The sequence below is a fragment of the Gracilinanus agilis genome, chromosome 3 (assembly GCF_016433145.1).
Source record: "Gracilinanus agilis isolate LMUSP501 chromosome 3, AgileGrace, whole genome shotgun sequence".
Lineage (NCBI taxonomy): Eukaryota > Metazoa > Chordata > Mammalia > Didelphimorphia > Didelphidae > Gracilinanus > Gracilinanus agilis.
In genome coordinates, this window is record NC_058132.1 from 277089798 (window position 1) to 277109743 (window position 19946).

The 19946-nt window shown below is 33.8% G+C and overlaps 1 protein-coding gene across 1 annotated transcript in view; it reads left to right on the forward strand.

Annotated features, from left to right (window-relative positions):
• Positions 1–19946, forward strand: part of NEB (nebulin) — a 235194-nt gene that overhangs the window by 194404 nt on the left and 20844 nt on the right. Inside the window, exons 126-136 of the mRNA XM_044669878.1 lie at positions 4720–4830; positions 4959–5063; positions 5709–5813; positions 8270–8374; positions 12428–12538; positions 12938–13048; positions 14304–14417; positions 15343–15447; positions 16582–16686; positions 17389–17493; positions 18570–18662. Coding sequence (XP_044525813.1) covers positions 4720–4830; positions 4959–5063; positions 5709–5813; positions 8270–8374; positions 12428–12538; positions 12938–13048; positions 14304–14417; positions 15343–15447; positions 16582–16686; positions 17389–17493; positions 18570–18662 — 1170 coding nt within the window. The remainder of the gene's footprint in view (positions 1–4719; positions 4831–4958; positions 5064–5708; positions 5814–8269; positions 8375–12427; positions 12539–12937; positions 13049–14303; positions 14418–15342; positions 15448–16581; positions 16687–17388; positions 17494–18569; positions 18663–19946) is intronic.

Here is a 19946-nt window from a genome sequence, read left to right on the forward strand (position 1 = left end):
AGAAATTGGATTTGAAGCATGGATGGGATGGAGTAATTAAATATAAATAATTCTATTGGTTTTTTAATGTTTATGATTTAAAAGGTCTCCTATAGTATTTAAACTTTATGTTCTATATAAGTGCTTATTATTATTATTCCTATCAAGGAAGCAATGGTTCAAGTGTTATTAAGTTTACATGAGATTTCTGTTGTTGGGGTTTTTTTTAATATATATAAATACCATGCCATAAGGTAAGACCAGAGATCTGATTTTGGAGTCATGGAGACCTGGGTTCAAGTCCTATTGGAGACAGACAGACAGACAAATAGATAGATAGATAGATAGATAGATAGATAGATAGATAGATAGATAGATAGATCTATATGGCTATATGACCCTGGGTAAGTTTCTTAAACTCTTATTGCTCCCAGGAAATTATAAGATTGAAAGGTTACAGAATAGATCTTCATTAATAGAAAGAATTTCCTCACCAGGAGTTAGTTCCCTACACTAATGAAGTCATAGGTATAGACCACCTGTGACATGAGACTTCCATGAATCTTCTCTTTTTGTGCCTTCTCTGATGTGGAGATGACTGTGGGTGACCAAAAGTTATTCTAGGAAAACCCACGTTTGGAATGCTTGTTTTTCTTGCACATGAAAGGGTTAAAATACAACTTAGTGATGACTTCCATGAGTCTAGTGGATCATGAGTCATGAGTCATGACTTCCATGACTTCCCTAGTCTAAGGACCAGCCTGGCTTCATAAAGGTTCATCACTGGAAGACTGGTCACCAGCTAATAAAATAAACCTTTAAGGACCACAGAAATTAATGAAAGTTTCAGTAAGGTGTGGTGCAATCTGCATCATTTAAAGTACTGCATACTGATAAGATCACAGATTTTTTTTTAAAGTATTAGTGTGTTGAGTGAGTGCCAGCAAACCAACAGATAAACTCTGGAATAAATTAAAACTGAATTTCTATGATTAGTGAAACACAGCAAGCAATAATGAACACTGAAATTATGTTTTCATTTGTTTTTAAATTGTCCAGCATTGTCATTTAAAGATATAAAAGCCAAAAAAAAGTCACTTCAGTATTATCCTTTTTAAATAGATTCACTATATTTTTTAAAAAGCCACTGTTATCCCTGACCATAAATTGTTCTTCAATTATAATGAATGGGAAAGCACCAACCTCTATTTGAAGTCTACTCTAGTGGATTTTCCATGAGAGTTTTCTGATGAGAGTTTGAGTCCTCCTCATAGTGCAAACCTAGGTTCTTGTGCTATCCATCTGTGTAACAGCCGGCCATGCCTCCCTGTTCTGATTGTGCTATCTTGCTGCGTACTCTAGGCGGAATACCTCAAAGGACAAAGGAAGGGGCATGGCGCCGCATCTTACGACACACCCATGATGAGGCATCTTAAGAAAATAAATGTCCTCATCAGTGATGTAAGACTGACTGCGCAACCAGAGAGTGCCGACTCTTTGTCATTCTCATTTTCTCTTGGTCTTTGTTGTTGCTAGTCCTAGTCCTGGGGTAAAAGTTGTCCCTGAGGTTCTAATACCCCAGTTGCACTGTTTTCTTTATGGTATATGTGTGTGCGTTGATAAGTGTAGAATGCAATGGAAATCTGTCAAAGGAGGTCATTCTGCACAAACCCCTTTTTTCCTACGTGAAATGTACCTCAATGCTGCAGAGCAGCATTGAAGAAAAGTCAAGTCTGGCATATAGCACATAATCAAAGGTGTAATACAAAGAGGAAAACCATTCAGTAGGCTTGACTGGGTCACCAAGCTTCTTTGGAGACATTGCATTGATAAAATAAGATGACATCAAGATGGGTTTATCAACTATAATCTAGAAGAATCAGATGAATTTTTATGATCCCAAACTTCTTTTGGCCTACTGCCCCCTTTCCAGAAAAAATATTACTTAGCGCCCCCTGTGACATACTATCACCACCCCCTTACAGTTATTCACCACCCCCAAATGCACCTGTGGCCTGGATCGCTGCAACACCCACCAGGGGGCAGTGGCATCCACTTTGGGAATCACTGATCTAGATGCTGTTTTATTTTAGTGTCTGGTTATAGCCAAAGAGGGGGGAAAAAAAAAGTTTAGTAGATAGAGAGCCAGTCTTCACCTTCAAGTCTCTGGTACATCCTGACTTATGACCCTAGACAAGTCATTTAATCATTCAGTATCCCACAATATCAATGGCAGAACAGTTTCCAATATGCGTTGGTAAATAGGAGCTGGCTCACCAGAAATACCCCCAGACCAATCAAATTCTATATCCTAGGTGTTCTATCTATACCCAAAAAGAAATAAATATTAGGTGACCCATTTAAAATTTTCACAGTATGGTATTACCTTTGAATGCCTTGAAATAGCTAATACTCTATGGATAGAGATCCAGGTCTGGAATCAAGAAGACCTGAGTTCAAAGTCAGCCCTCAGACACTTACTAGCTGTGTGACTTTGGACAAGACATGTACCTCTGTCTTAGTCTCATCAGCTAGCAAATGGATTTGATAATATCTCCTGCCTTGAAGAGTTGATGTGAAGATCAAATAATATTTGTAAAAAGGAATAGGTGTGTAGCAATAGAAGGCATTATATAAATTCTAATTCCCTTCCTCTCTCTTTTTTGGTTTTATATTCACTACCATTAGCAAGGCACTCTGATCTTTTTCCCTATTCTAAAAATCTCATCCATTACCAATAAATCCTCTAGGGAGGGGATATAGAACAATCATAGTGGAAAGTCTTTCAGTGAAGCGGTGAGAAGGCAATGCAAATTGAGTTTTGGAAATCACTTTCCTACACTAAGTCTGCAATATTCTAACTTCCTGAGCCTGAAAAGATTGCAAAATGGCAGTATTGTGATATGTCAAAACATGGAGGAATGCACCATCACCTATTGCCATTTGGAAAAAAGGGGGTCTTCCAGTACTTGACGTCTTCATGTTGTTTTGCATGCACATTCTGCATGGTCAAGCACAATTTCTTGTACATATTGAGTATTCCAAACTTCCCAGGTTTGGAACTATGTGCATGCTATTATTCTTTAAAAGACTTCAGTTCTTATAAAGGTCAGTGCAACAAGGAAGGCAAGAAAAAATGAATTTTCATAATACCAAGTCATATCAATAATTGGGCTGAGAAAGATTAGCCCAAGTTCTTTGAAGAGAGAATCATTTTTGTGGACCTCTTTAAGAAGACATGTTATCATCCTCTCTCAATGGATTTTGGATTACTTTGCTTTTCTATGTTGTTTTGTTCTGAAGAACTCTTGGAATCTTTCCTTGTTTTTCGGTTCCTTTTAAGTTATCTTCATTTCTCTTTCTTTTGAGGGTAAATTTCCCTTAGGAAGGGATAGATCATCATTAACAATGGAATATTTTTCAAATTAGTGTTTATTCTTCTTTTTCATGCCTGCTTCTGTATGTCTTGAGCATTACATCTTTATTTTTGTTCTTGTCTTTTCACTATGGATTCATTAAAGGTAATCAATTTGAAATTTTCTAAGAGTCCTTTTCTCTTGGATGCAGATTTTTCTTTAATGCATTAGAGTGGTTTCATTATCTATATGCCCAGCATTGTTCTGATCTATTTGTATAGCAACAGGAAGAGCAATGCCTTACCGTTTAAGTGTGAGGCGTATGGAATGTGCTAGAGCAAGAGTTCTTAACCTGAGGTCCTTAGACCCTCAAGGGGTTCATGAAATAGATTCCAAGGTGCTTGTAAACTTGAATGGGGAAAAAAACACTACTTTTTAATTTTTATTAACATCTAACTGCAATTTGGTATTTCTCTCAATCATTAGTGTAAACAATAATATCTAAGATTTTATAGAGTTCACCAGATTTCCAAAGAGGTCCATGGCACCAAAAAAGTTGAGAACTCTTGTTCTACAGAATGGATGTGTCTTTTTATGAATGGAATGTGCTAACTCTGCATAAGTCCATCTTTTATCATACTAACCAAACAGTATAAAATATATCTAGCTATTAATTGACTGATTTTTTAAACAACTTGTTTTTCATTTTTTATTACATGAATAGACTATGGGAATTTATTTGTAGATTTGTACCTAAAATATAATTAATGCACAAATCTCATTAGTAGCAAGAAAAAAATAGCCTTTTCTGCCACAATTGGATTATACTCTAAGTTCTTAAGTGCTCTCCTTTTGATTACACTTAGTCATATATAATGAATGTCTAATCTTTTTCATAATTTCATCTTTAAAATATCCATATTTTTATGTGTATTCCAGAAGTGTAATTTACTTTATATTATATATCTCTTTTCCTGGTCTTTCTGTTCTAATATAATAGTTTGAAAACATTAGTTTAGCTCACCGTATCTTCTTCCCTAATAATTCTATATTAAATTCTCCTCACTTGGGGTCTTACTCAGCTTTTTTGACAATTTCCTATTCCTCGCTAATAGAATAATGATATCTTTTATTTTTCTAGTCAGGACCTCTTTATTGCTCTGCATTAAATCAAATTCTCTCTACTTTCTTTCCCATGTTAGGCAAAAATTACATTTCATGTCAATGGATAATTTAAAAGTGAATTTTAACCAAATCCTATTTCATTTGGTCTTATTCTCAATTGCCTATGCAACCTAAATCTTTTATCTTTTATCATTCTACTATTCCTCAGTTTCCAGTCTGATTGATACTCTGAAATAATTTGTTTATCTTTTTACATTAGATAAAATACCGAGAAAACTTTGACAAAGAGAAGGGCAAGACGCCAAAATACAACTTGAAAGATAGCCAGCTCTACAAGACCATGAAAGATGCCAACAACCTCGCAAGTGAAGTATGTTCCCTCGATGCCACCTTAGACCCTCCTCCAGGGTGATGTGTCCTGCTGTGGCTGACATGAAAGAGTGGACAATTTCCTCATCTTCTCTCTGAGGTAGCTTCAACTTTTTTTTAAATTTGCAGGTTAAGTACAAGGCTGACCTAAAGAAACTTCACAAACCTGTGACTGACATGAAGGAATCTCTGATTATGAATCATGTGCTGAATACAAGCCAACTTGCCAGTTCTGTAAGCTCAGTGACTAACCCTCAAACCAGTTTGATTTACCATTTCCTTATAATTTCTCTTTCTGAACTCACCTTTAACCAATTGTTCAGTCTTTCCTGTTACTACAACATCACTTGGTAGTTACTTCTTCCTCTTTGGTCTAATGCAATTTTTTCTGCTCAATTAGCAACATTAATCTATTCATTCTCTCTAGAATAACATTTTCAAGGTATGCAGATATGCTAATACTCTTAGACATTTGACCATTAAAAAAAAACTAATGTGTTTCCTCCTTCTAAATTTTTTTAAACTTTCTTTCCTTCCTTTTTTGCTGTTAACTTTTAAAGCAAGCTTTGAGTTTTCCCCAAGTCATGTTTCTTAACAGCTCTTACACTACTGCTGACTTTCTGTGATTTTTGTTATTTCTTTGGGGCCTACCTAAAATGTTAATATGTTCGAAAAATACTAATTTTCAGCTTGGCTAAGACTTACAAACATAAAAGAAATCATTTAAATATTTGTCTTTATCCCTTTTGAGGGGTTGAGGGTGCCTTTTTTGGCATGTCTAATTTGAATTTAACATACAGTTGGGTAAATATGACCTTGGAAGAAGTAGAAATAGTGGGAGACTTTTCACTGAGCTGCTTCTTGCCACCTTCCCTTCAGTACCAGTACAAGAAGAAATATGAGAAGAGTAAGGGTCACTACCATGTAATTCCTGATAACCTGGAACAGCTCCATCTAAAAGAAGCAACAGAAATACAGAGCCAAGTAAGTTTAAAAATACCATTGCCCTTCCCCAGAGGCAGCTGGGTAGTACAGTGGATAAAGCATTGGCTTGCAGTCAGAAAGATGGATTTAAATCCAACTCCAGACACAATAGCTATGTGATCATGAGCAAGTCATTTAGCCTCTATTTGCCTCAATTTCCTCAACTGTAAAATGAGGATAATAATAACACTATGGTCATTGTGAAGATCTGATAAGATAATACTTAGTAATTGCCAATAAATACTTTTAACTTGACCCATTCATTTCCCAAGTATAACTACAATTTTCTCACAGAAATCAAGATCTCTTACCTCTTGTCAAGCCTCTATATATCGTTTATAGGGGAAAACAGATGGCTGTGGATTCCAAATTGTGGTTCTCCTTGTGTCACTGATTTCAATGATGTTAGAAATACCTCCTCTTTGGATTTAAATTGCTTCATCTATGAGAATCCCCACATTAAAAAAAAAAAAAAAAGAATGTGTAGAACCTCATTGGAGAATCACATCTGAGTGTTTCCCTGATGCTATGTCAATAGATTCCAGATTCTGTTGCACATCATCTAAGAGTGTTTCATTATTAGAAAAAGCTACAAAACTTAATCTCACCTATAAGAATAATGAACCCAATTTCTGAGTCTTTGCTAGGCTTCAGTTTTCTATTGACATGAACACATAAACCAAAATAAGAGATCAGTCCACTTCTATTCTGTGCCTTCCTTTCTTTTTTTTTAAATAATAAACTTTATTTATTTATTTATTTATTTTAAAGCATTTATTTGAATAAAATAAATAAATAAACATGAATACGCGAGCAAACAAATAAATAAATAAATGCTGTTTGTTTATTTATTTGTTTGTTTGTTTGTTTGTTTATTATTTATTTATTTTAAAATAGTAGATAGTAATTCCTACACTTTCTGCCTCAGAAAATTATTAAAAGGGTAAAGGAAATAATATCTCTGAAAGGACTTTTGACAGCTCTTTGGGAAAAATGTGGCATAAATCCTAGGTGGTATTACTTCCTAAAAAGACTTTGAGCTATAGACCTGATGGTTGAAGTCTAACAAAGTATGAGAATTTATCAAAGAAGGTTGTTGCCAAGTGAAGTTTTATTGTTGTTGTTGTTAACAATTTAAGAAAGCACTCACTAAAGTTATACAGGGGTTGCATTTGGTGTCATTTAAGTATACCTCAAAATATGAAATAATAGATCGTCTACTGCACAAAATAGCCTTTATTTTAACTCCCATACAGCTTAGTTTTCAAAAGACTCACTTCTTATAATTCATAAAAAAGGAGTCTAATAGTCATTTTTAAAACCTTACTCTATTCCTCAGAATTTGCTTCATTCACATTATTGACCCTTTTATTGACTTAAAGTCATAATCACAAAAATCACAAAAATAATGTAAAATTCAACTGAACCTATCAATAATGCACTCTTTCTTGAATTTTCTTGAATCCTAATTCAGTTGAATATTCCAAAATTAATTAATTATTTTATCTTCTTAAAATGAATAGACACATTGAATATTTAGTTGTATTTTCTTCTATCATGCCTTTCTACTTATTCTATCAAGGCAGCTGTGTGGCTCAGAAGACAGAATAACTAGCCTGGAGTCAGGAAGACTCATCTTCTTGAATTCAAATCTGAACTCAGATGCTTACTAGCTATGATCCTGGCATGTCATTTAACCCTATTTTCCTCAGTTCCTCATGTGTAAAATTATCTGGAGAAGGAAATGGCAAACCATTCTAGTATTTTTGCCAAGAAAACCCCAAAAGATGTCAGCCAGACAAAATTGAACGGCAACAACTTTTTCTGTTAGTTCAGAGAGCTGAATTAGAATATGATGGCCAAACTGGCAATACTATCTACAATTCACTTAAAGAGGAAGCCACTGGTAGTCTGGCATGAGCCACATTGCCTCTGGTTTTTTGGTAGTATGTAACTACATTTTACATGTGGATAAATTGATTTCTTTGCTACATGTGTTCCATGTATTGGATTCATGGATCTACATGTTGATGACATTTTACCATTCATCATTGACTATCATTTTCCCTAATGCTCTTTAGTTAAATTTGAGTCCATTCCTAAAAAGAAGGTATCAGTCTAAAGGAAAGTAATCATGGTCTGAGTGTTTGCCACCCACTGACTTGATGAAAAAGGCAGGAAGTGTTCATGTTTTTCAAATCCATAATAAAAAATAATTTTGATAAAACAAAAAGAATGTTAACAAAATTTTCTTATGACTATTGATTATTTGGGATTTTGATGATAAAGGAAAAGAAAAGGAAACTAATTCCTCCCCATTCAAAGGAGGAACTAATTTTTAGCGTTGTAGTTATTTATTTACTTACTTTTAAAGAAGATGACCTGAAATACTAAATAGCCCTGAGTAGCTGTCTTGAAGAAAAACTTTATACATTTTATGTGCTCTCTAATACTAGGTGAAATATAAAGAAAAATATGAAAAGGAACGAGGGAAACCCATGTTGGACTTCGAAACCCCAACATATATCACTGCAAAGGAATCTCAACAGATGCAGAGTGGGGTAAGAAATAAATGAAATTGAGCCCACATCGATATTCAAAACTGTTTATAAGATAGAATGCCTAGAATATTCTTGTCAAGTAGATCGTTGAGGCCTTTGTCAACTCTAAAATTCTGTTATTCTATAATTCAAAATATTCATATTATAAAAACTTGCCCTGCATAATATACAAAGATAGCCTTTCCCTCCCACCCCCAGTTAGTACTTAATACAATTTAATTTTTTTGGCTGAATCAGAAGATCCCTGGGAAGGATATATATGATTAAGGATTGCTCCTTTGAAATCTCATATCCAGGTAAGTCTCCACAAAGGAAATCAATAGAAATTTATTGAGTTTTCCATTTTAAAGAGAAAACTCTAAATTACAAAAATGAATTTGCATCGTTAGAATTTACCTCCTACTTAGAATAAAAGTAGATAAAATTTATAGAGTTTTGCAAACCTTAAGGTGATATATATGTATATATATGTATGTTTTCCATTATTATTCTTTATTCATGCACAATAGTAAATTTTTTACATTGTGGATACAAGCATAAAAATACTTGAGATTCTGTAAATTTCTGCTGAGGAGGGAAATTAATATGTTGCTTTTAAACAGAGTGAATAAGTTGTGATCTTATTTTAAAGTCTGCATGATCCAATTTCATGAAGCAGCCTCCTTATATCATGGATTTTTAGGATATCATCACTAGAAACCATTTTTTCTCATGTGATATTTTTCACAACTACAAACAAAAGTATTTTAATAGCACTACAAGATCATAAAAAAACATTTCTATTTGACAAAATCCCACATAATCGAAAGAAGATACCAAAAGCATAACAAAGCACTTCATTGTCTGTTCAGTTTTCTCAATCACTGCATGAGGGAATTGGACTAGAATTTTATTATGACCATTTTGGACAAAATTTTAAGAGTCATCATAAGAGAGTGGTTAGATAATCAGCTTTGAATTCAGGAAGTTCCAAGTTAAAGCACTGTCTCAGATGCATCATGCTTGACTTGGTGACTATGACCAACTCACTTGATGACTCAGTGTGTCCCCAAGCAATTCTCCAAGACTGTACCTTCAAGTTCATAAAGTGCTTTACAAATATTATCTAATTTTATCCTAACAAGGCGATAGTTCCTAAATCAATGTAAATCTATTATTTATAATATAGTTTCCCACTTAAAGTGGAAAACTCAATGAATGCTTACTGATTTCCATTGTGAAGGCTTTCATGAATGTGAGCTTTTGAAGGAATAAACACTTCTCTTTGACTTAAAGAACAGATCTTCACCAGTGGAGAGAAGTTCAATACCAAGATTTTCCCACACTAATGAAACCATTGAGTGGACTCAAAAATGATATTTGTTTGTTTTAAATCAGGGAAAGAGGTTCTAACTTTAACAAAGATGAAAAAAAGAGAACTTTCCCTATCCCTGCCTTAAGAAAAAATTCTAACATTAAAAATGTATTCTTTTGTATTGAATTAAACCACTGTGTTGCTTTTCTCAGGTTTATTTCCTTTATAAATCCTATTTATTATTGTAGAATAAAAAGCATTGTCCCCATTTGACATGTATAGAAAAAGTTCAGAAAAATGGGTTAAGGGAGATAGTTTAAAGGATATGTGGGGGTACTTGCAAAACTGTAATTATATGTTATAAGTGACTCCTGAGACTTCCTTTAGTTTGATTTGCCTTGGTCAAAATCTTATACATTTGTATGATATAGATGTTGGGTAATTGGGTTTCTTCAAGCCAATTTCTTTCTCCTGGTTAGACGTCTTCCCAGTAGAAGGAGATATGTTCTGATACTTTTTAACATTGGTCAGAAATACTATCAAGTTTATACTTATTTGTTACAAGAGAATTAGGGCCTTATTTTCTAATTTGAGGACTGTAAGAGAAAGAATAGGGTAGCCTCCCAAAAAATAAAGAAGAAAAAATAGAGGAAAAAAATGAAAGGAAAGAAGATCATTTAAGCACTTTCAATTCAGAAAAGAAGGGAGACCATAAAGAATCACAAAAAGGAGAGCTTTGAAAATTATATATTGGTTTATTATGTATTTTAAAAAGAATATGTACAAAATAATTGGTGATTTTGTGTGTAATCTTCTGTTTGTGAAAATGCTCTTTTTTATCTGATGTTATTAAATTCAGAATTTTTTAAATTTTATTCCAAATTTTACCAAATCAAATAAATCAAGCATTTCCACATGTAAAGAAAAAGATTGTGCATGAATGAAATCACAATTCTCTTACATATCTAGCTTATTTTTCTTCATATCTACATAATAAATCCCATCCACAAATGTCCCAGCCCCTCCTAACCTTCCCCACACCAAAGAGGTATTGTCCAGGAGACCAATATGTTCATACACATTGTCTTTCATGTTTTCACCTTTTCAGGTCATTCTTTGGAGGTAACATTCACAGTTTATTCTTCCAGTATTAATTCTGGAACTGTGTATAATGTTCTCATGGTTCATTATTGCATGTAGCTCTTTCACAATTAGCCTGTTCATCACTTCTTGTGGTTCAGTAGTATTCTATTACAATCAAATACAGTAATTAGTTTAGCCATTCCCCAATTGATGGGCATCCCCTCAATTTCTAATTCTTTGCTACCACAAAATGAGCTGCTAGAACTATTTTGAAATACGTAGGATATTTTCATTTTTCCCTGATCTCTTTAAGAAATAAAGCATTCTCCAAAGTGGTTGGATCAGTCCACAGCTCCAAAACAGTATATTAGTGTCTATATTCCTTCACATCAAGTTTGGAATTTTTAAAAAGAAATTTCTAAAAAGGAATGCTTTAGAATTTGTGGATAAGCAAGGAGAAGAAAGCACTGTAGGATGTAAAAAAAAGGGTAATTTTGATTTCATTAAATTAAAAAAAGGTTTTGTACAAATAAAACCAAAGTAGTCAAGATTTGAAGGAAAGTAGAACATCATGGGGGCAGGGGAAATTTTACAGACAGTTTCTCAGATAAAGGTCTCATATCTCAAATATATAAAGAACAGAGTCAAATTTGTAAGAATACAAGTCATTCTCCAACTTATAGTCAAAGCATATGAACAGGCAGTTTTAAGAATTAGACATATAAAAAATGTTCTGAATATTAACGATTAGAGAAATGCAAATTAAAACAGGTCTGAGATATCATCTCATAACTATTAGATTGGCTAAAATTATAAAAGGAGAACATGACAAGTGCTGGAGGAGATGTGGAAGAACTGAGACCCTAATACACTCTTGGTGGAATTGTTAATTGACTGTTTTGTGAATTTGTGAATTGAACTATTTTGGAAAGCAGTTTGGAATTATGCCCAAAGAGTTATAAAACTATGTATACCCTTTGACCCAGATCTGTTTCCCAAGGTGATCAGGGAAAAAAATAAAAAGAACTGACATATCTTAAAATATTTATAGCAGCTCTCTTTGTGATAGCAAAGCATTGGAAAATTCCCCATTCATTGGGGAATGACTGAATAAGTTGTTTTATATGATCATGATGGAATACTACAGGCCTGTAAGAAATGATGATCAGGATGGTTTTGGAAAAATATGGAAAGACTTGCATGAAATAATGCAGAGTATAATGATAGCAGAACCAAGAGAGTGTTATATATAGTAACAGCAATATTGTTCAAAAAGTAACTGCAAATGACTAAGATATTGATTGAGTAATATTATTATTCATATCAACTGTGAAGGACTTATGAAGGAAAATGCTATCTACCTCCAGAGAAAGAACTGATATGTTGAAGTATGTATTATATGGTTCCACATATATATTTTTATCAAATGTTGTCCATCTCTATTATGGAGTTGGGAGGGAAGGAAGGGAGGCAACTTGGAGTTCAAAACGTGGCAAATAAAAATTTTTTAAAAGAAATGCATTTCAGAAATTGCTTAAAAAATGTTATGCCTTTAATCTACATATTAAAAGGAAACTGTGACTTTTTCTAAATAATTTTTCTTCCCATAGATGAAAAAGAAAAAATCAACACAAAGATTTGCTTTTTGACTTTATTTTTCTTCCTACTCATATTAGAAAGAATATAGAAAGGACTATGAAGAGTCCATTAAAGGCAGAAATCTTACTGGCCTGGAGGTTACACCAGCTCTATTACATGTCAAATATGCCACCAAAATAGCAAGCGAGGTAGCAATTACTTGGTCTTTTCTTCCTCTATTGATTCAAATAATTCCATAATTCCACTAATGACACTCATCAATGTGTTCCTTTTACTACTTAACTCTTGATGTTCCAAGTTGTTTTTTCATGTGTTTGGTTCTTTTACCTAATCAATTATCCATGTTAATTCTTCTAATTGTTTAATTGAAGTCCCATAATTGAATTTAACTTTTTAGACTATTTTTTCTTTCCTTTTTGTTTTTAACACCACCTGATGGTTTGCCCCATGCTGTGATCCACATCTTCATGAAACAACTAAATTCTATCTGCTTTAAAATGTGAACTTTTTTTTGGTTTGTTTCTCAGCTAAGAGAAATATTCTCGGCTCTCTTTGGCAGTTTTGTTGGTTTTATTTTTGTGATATAGAAAGAGTACAGGAAAGATCTAGAGGAAAGCATCCGAGGAAAGGGTCTCACCGAAATGGATGACACACCTGATATGCTACGAGCAAAGAATGCAACTCAGATCCTCAATGAGGTAGCCCCTAATGCCTCCCAAGGTCTAACAAATCACATCCAACTCTCTTCTTCTCTTCTAAAATACAAGAAAAACCCAACACATTTTGGTTTGCAGAGAATATGCCACCATACTTGGCCTTAAAAAAATTAGGCTCTTCAGAAGAGTCTAACATAATCAAAGTTTAACTAAAAATCTCAGTTTCATTTGTACATTGATATTGTACTGGGTTGATAAATTTCTTCATATGTAAAAAGGAGATATTAATATCTGTACTATTTGACTCACAGACTTGTGAGGATAAGATATCATGGGTATCAAGGATTTTGTAAGCCTTGAGTTTTATATAAATATTAGCTTCTTATATACTGTATACTATAATATAAGATTCTAAAATAAACACATATGATTTCTAAGTCAACACACATTACAAGAGGAAAAACATATTTATAGTCACTGAATTCATTTAATACCTGGCATAGACCCAGGAAATTAGTTGATTTTTATATATTATATTATTTTATATATTATATAAATATAATATAATGTATTTTATATATTATATTAGTTGATATATATTATATTAGTTGAGTTTTATATAAATATTAGCTTCTTATATACTGTATACTATAAGATTCTAAAATAAATACTAGCTATGATTTCTAAGTCAACACACATTATAAGAGGAAAAACATATTTATAGTCACTGAATTCCTTTAATACCTGGCATAGACCCAGGAAATTAGTTGATTTTTATATATTATATTATTTTATATATTATATAAATATAATATAATGTATTTTATATATTATATTAGTTGATATATATTATATTAGTTGAGTTTTATATAAATATTAGCTTCTTATATACTGTATACTATAAGATTCTAAAATAAATACTAGCTATGATTTCTAAGTCAACACACATTACAAGAGGAAAAACATATTTATAGTCACTGAATTCATTTAATACCTGGCATAGACCCAGGAAATTAGTTGATTTTTATATATTTTATATATTATATTAGTTGATATATATAATATATTTCATATATCATATTAGTTGATATATATTATATTAGTTGAGTTTTATATAAATATTAGCTTCTTATATACTGTATACTATAAGATTCTAAAATAAATACTGGCTATGATTTCTAAGTCAACACACATTATAAGAGGAAAAACATATTTATAGTCACTGAATTCCTTTAATACCTGGCATAGACCCAGGAAATTAGTTGATTTTTCTAAAATCCATGATTTTCTTTTATAGAAAGAATACAAGAGAGACCTAGAGCTAGAAGTCAAAGGACGAGGTCTGACCACCATGGCAAATGAAACTCCTGATTTCATGAGGGCCAGGAATGCTACGGATATTGCCAGCCAGGTCAGTGTAATGCCCAGCATTTCTGCATCCTCTTACCTCCAATTTACCAAGATGCATACATTTAATAAGCATATCTGTGGAAAGAGATTTAGACCAGAAATCAGGAAACTTGAGTTTTAATCCTAGTTTTGCCATTAATAAGATGGGCAAAGTCACCTCTCTAGGCTTCAGTTTTCTCATCTGAAAAATAAGAGGATTGGTCTTTGATGATCTCTTAAGACCCCTTCTGGCTGTAAGATTCTCTGATTCTAAAAAGTACTTCCATCCTTGGCCCAGAAATCTCATGGGTTGTAAAATAAATATAGTTTGATTGCCTATCTAATGCAAATATATTGTTTTTAATTAATGGATATATGTTGGTCTAGTAGAAGGATTACCAGGAGTTCCTTTTTCTCCTTCACACTCCTTATAAAGGGCAGAGTGCCTGGGATGGCCCCCCAGCAGACCCTGACCTATATGATTATTTCCCTAGTGCTAATCAATACTGTCCTTAATCTGCATCCAAGCCACTTAACTTGGTCAGCTTCCTTCTGGTGTCTTCTCTTTCCTCTGTGGCAAAGTCCTCTGACATCCCTAGTGAAGCCCACCCCCACCCCCAGTGATTTTGTTCCTTCTTTTTCCCTCCCCAGAGACAATTATTTAAGTTCTACTTTAGCATTTGTTGTGGTGTACAAACTCTCTTGCCATCTCCTATACATATATCCCCTCTTCCCAACTCTATTATAAAATTCTTACAGGGATGGATGCCCTTTACTTTCTTTGATGTCTCCAAAGCACAGTGCGTTAAGCAGGAATGGAATAAAAATGAGTTGATGAATGAATGAATCTCTTTTTGAATAAATTTGTATCATTTCTTGAGAAAAGTAAGCAAATCTGTTGTTAAAATCTTGAAATCCCATATCTACCAGTTTCCTTTCTTTTTCAGATTAAATATAAGCAGTTGGCAGAAATGGAAAAAGGCAACTTCACATCTGTTGTTGATACACCAGAGATCATTCATGCTCAGCAAGTCAAAAATCTTTCAAGTCAGGTGAGAGCATAAAAAAAAATTACAATGTGTTACCACAATATCTTTGGTTTTATTTGGGGGTTTTGGTTTTATATGAGTGTGCTCTTGTATCAGTGACCAATTATGGAAGTGTGTCTTGCATGACAATAAAAAAAGAAAAAAGGAAAAATAATAAAATTATTTTAAAAAAAAATAATGTGATACTGCACTGATCAGGCAGAAGGAGGAAAAACACATATGTTTGATCCACTACCATCAATTCCAAAAATGACTTTTTACATACAAAGTTTTGTAACATCCTAGAAAGAAAAGAGCATAATGTAATGTAAGTTTGGTGGTGTTTGGGAATTCCTTTGTCAGAATTAAAGTTTAATGGATTTTAAAAAACAGATATGGGAAGCTATAACCAAAATCATTATCACAAATGAATGTTTAGAGAGTTATTGTGCAAATGGCAAAATTCCCCAAATAGACATGAATTCAAAAATAGAGCAAGCATCAGTCAAACAATAAGCATTATTAAGCTCCAACTACATACCACACACTCTGCTAGGTTCTGAAAATATAAAGTCATAAATTTAAAACTCCCTAACACTGAAAAGCTTATATTATAAAGCAAGGGCTTTAGTATTATTCTTTTTAAATTAATAAGAATAATGGCTTTCCTGTCTTCCAGCATTTTATTTATTTCAGCAATTAGAGAGGTATAATATATAAATATTTGAAATAATAAATAAGTAAACTTTATGATTAAAAATTTCAAATAAAATAAATGTTTACACATACAAATATAAATATGCATAAGGATAATATATAAATAAATCTATAAATATAAAAACACGAATATCTCTCATATAAATATATATAAATGTATTATCAGAATATATCCCAATTTTGTAATCTCTTATTTTGTCAGTTGCCTTCAGTTTTCATGAATAAACACTAGGTGGTGATCTTCCCATTTCTGTAGCTTAAACTCTTCTACTGGTTAATGGAATCTGTAAAACTCAGAGCTATAATCTTGGCTAATTCAATTTCTGAGTCAAAAAGACTTTCTCTCTAACACTGGCTAGCTGTGTGATGTTTAGCAAGTTCGGCTCCTACCTCATAACTGAGTTGCTTTACTCTCTCTATGCCCTTTGAATGTGTTTCCAGAAAAAGTACAAAGAAGATGCTGAAAGGTGCATGTCCTACTATGAGACAGTGCTGGAGACTCCAGAGATGCAGAGAGTCCGAGAGAACCAGAAGAACTTCAGCCTTGTATGTGTTTAATTTATTTTAGTTCATTTTGTTAGATTATATTTATGTCTTATAAGATACAAGGGAAGGCTACTATGGGGTGAGGGGATAAGAGGAAGGGGTCATAGAGGATAGTGATAATGACATCTTAAAAAAGGTACATTTATAAAACTTTAGAGAAATATACTATATTCTTTTTTAAAAATCATGAGCTTAACAAACTGGCTAGGATCAGGTCCATTGATCAACTTCCACTTTTTATCCTCTTCCTGGAAAAATGAGGGCCAATGTTTTAGCATCACTTTCTAGATTGGGAGATTATCACAAAAGCCAAAAATAAAGGTCGAGTCCAAATTTGAACTCTTCCCTTCTCTTAATATTTTTATTTCTTCAAATATAAACATTCACCAACCTGTGTCAGTCAGTGATAAGCTCTGTCTTTGTCAGGTCTAAGATTTAGCTCCAGCCAAAAGCTGTCTTTATATTCAGAGTATATGTTTTTCACTTCCCTCCATTCCCCAGTCTCTCCCACATTAAATCAAAATCTGACAACGAATCTCCCTGAGGGATTTTTTCATTTTTGCAATAATTTATATTTCTCAGTTATATATTTTCCTCATACATAAGACTTCTCTAAGATTTGGTTTGTTTGCTTCACTTTCGAAATGACTACACAAAAATGCTCAAATTGTAATCAGGTGTTTATTTACTCTTTCTTTATAGCTCCAATACCAGAGTGATCATAAAAACACTAAAGGAAAAATTACAGTTGTACAAGACACGCCAGAAATACTGCGTGTTAAAGAAAATCAAAAGAATTTCAGCTCGGTATACTTATTTTGTTTTCCATTGCGACGCTAACCTAAGTAATTCCAAACTCGTTTTAGAAAAACTCATCTGTAGTGACTCTAACTCCTTAATATTTCAAATAATTAACCCCCAACTATGATAGTTGATCTAGTAACTGATAATAGGGTAACCAAATCTCTTACCAAGACAAGCTTCATCCAAGAGCAGCTGAAGTCACTGAGAAATGTTAACCAAATTACTTTTCTCTCTTTAAATCCCAAAGCAGTAACCCTGTTGTCTGTTTTTGTCTTGTGGCCAATCAGTTGAAATCCTCTTTGATGTTGTGTATTGTTCGTGCCCCTGGTCCCCCAAAAGTTATGTTTAAAGTAAGGACATGTTTCATCTGTCCTGTCTTCATTCCTGTTTCTCAGAGTGGATTTTGTATTCTATGTGGGGAATGAAGTTGAGCCTTGTTCAGTCCTGTGCCAACCAGGTAGCATCGTCTGGGCAGTGGGATGAGTTCTATAAAAGCTAAAGTATGACTCAAGTGAATGCCTTTCTTGGACCCCCTTCCCCCTGCCCCTGACTGGTTAAGGTACCCCTTCCCCAAATTACTTTGTTTTCAGCTTACATTTTTTTAAATACACTCCTAACTTTACTTATTATCTTCCTCGTGAGAATGCTTGTTCCTTGAGAGCAGGGATTGTCCTGCTCTTCTATATGTAACACTAGCATTTAGCACAGAGCTCTGCAAATAAATAATAGGTGGGTGATAAATTATTTTTCATTCATTTGTTCATTAAAATGTAAGTCTCTTGGAAGAGAGAGGTAATTCCATTTTTTGGCTTTATCTTCCTAACTTTGCTTGACTCCCCCCTCATAATAAATGCTTTCTGGTTTATTGAGTGAGTGGATATTTGTTGAGTAGCTGATAATCACCCAAACTGACCACCAAAGCAGTCAATAACAATAATATTGCTCTGGGCAGAGGCTGCAGAAATCTAAGAAAACTCTCTAGCCCAATTATTTCCACAGAAACCTTCTTATCTTATCCTAGTCATTCTCCAGGAAGAGGTTTCTTTTCTGGTAATTCTGTCTTTGCTCTGAACAACCAGGTTTTATATAAAGAAGGCATCTCTCCGGGAACAGCAATTGGTCAGACTCCTGAGATGATGAGAGTCAAACAAACACAGGATCACATTAGCGCGGTAAAGATCATGGATTTTAACTCCCTATCTCTGTTTATTGTCTCATACCAATCTCTGCATTCCCTTTCATAAGTCCCATGGTTCTCTGAACAGAGCTTTAAAAAAGATGTGAACAAGTACAATGCAACTGGAAGAAGGTTTATCCAGTAGTTTTTTGTATTTGTTGGACTGGGAGCTCTCCAGTGGATCTAGGCATGCACTGACTCCAGGAGGGGGACGTTGATCTAACCCAGTGTCCTTTCTGATGGACATTGACTCCCCTCACCAAGCAACAGAAAGCCAAGAGGGATTTTGTCATTCCAAAGGACAATTCCTTTAGCATTCACTCTGCCAGGGTGCATGGCCATCCCCATAGGGCATGCTCAGCTCTATTACAAGCACCCTGTCTGGTGTAGCAAGGGGCTCCCTCAATTATTACCCTCATACAGTTCCTGCTCAGTTTGAATACTTACTGTCTCTGTGCCCTCATATTAAGTCACTTAACCACTACGAGCCTCAGTTCTCTCATTATCAGATCCTCATCTATGGATCTAAGGCCATTTTCTTTTTTAAACCCTTGCCTTCTGTCTTAGAATCACTACTATGTAGCAGTTCCAAGACGGATGAGCAGCCAAGATTAAACAATGAGGATTAAGTGACTTGACACAGTTAGGAAGTATCTGAGGCCAGATTGGAACCTAGACCACTGAGCCACCTAACTGACCCCTTCTCGGGTCATTTTAAGTTCTAAATCCTATAATGTATGAGTTACAAGTTGAGATTTTTTATATGGCTGCCATAACGAGTCACCATCCCCATTGGCAAGATTCTCATTCACATACAATTATTCATATGCAAAGTGTCATTAAACTCTTGTTGGTCTGCTTAAAGCAGAAAAGAGTTTCTTAAATGTTGAAAATAGTAGTTTTCAGACAAAAGATAGAAAGCTCTGGCGATGAGTTACCAAAAAGTTGAACAGACACTATCAAGAAGGCAGAGAATTTCCTCTCTTTAAGTAGAATCTGGACAAATTTAATCACTGATATTATAGAGAGGATCTGAGAATGGAGCCACTTGTTAAATTAGAGGACTCCCTTTCAACTCTGATATTCTGTGGAGTTAAAGGGAATTTAAAGTAATTCCTTTTTATTTATACAGACCATAACCCAAGCTATCCACAGCAGATGTCCATCTATCTTTAAGATATATATATATATGCATGTATAACATAAATATAAATATATATAAACATGTATGTATATATACACATGTGTATGGATTTACATCTGTTGTGGATAGCTTAGC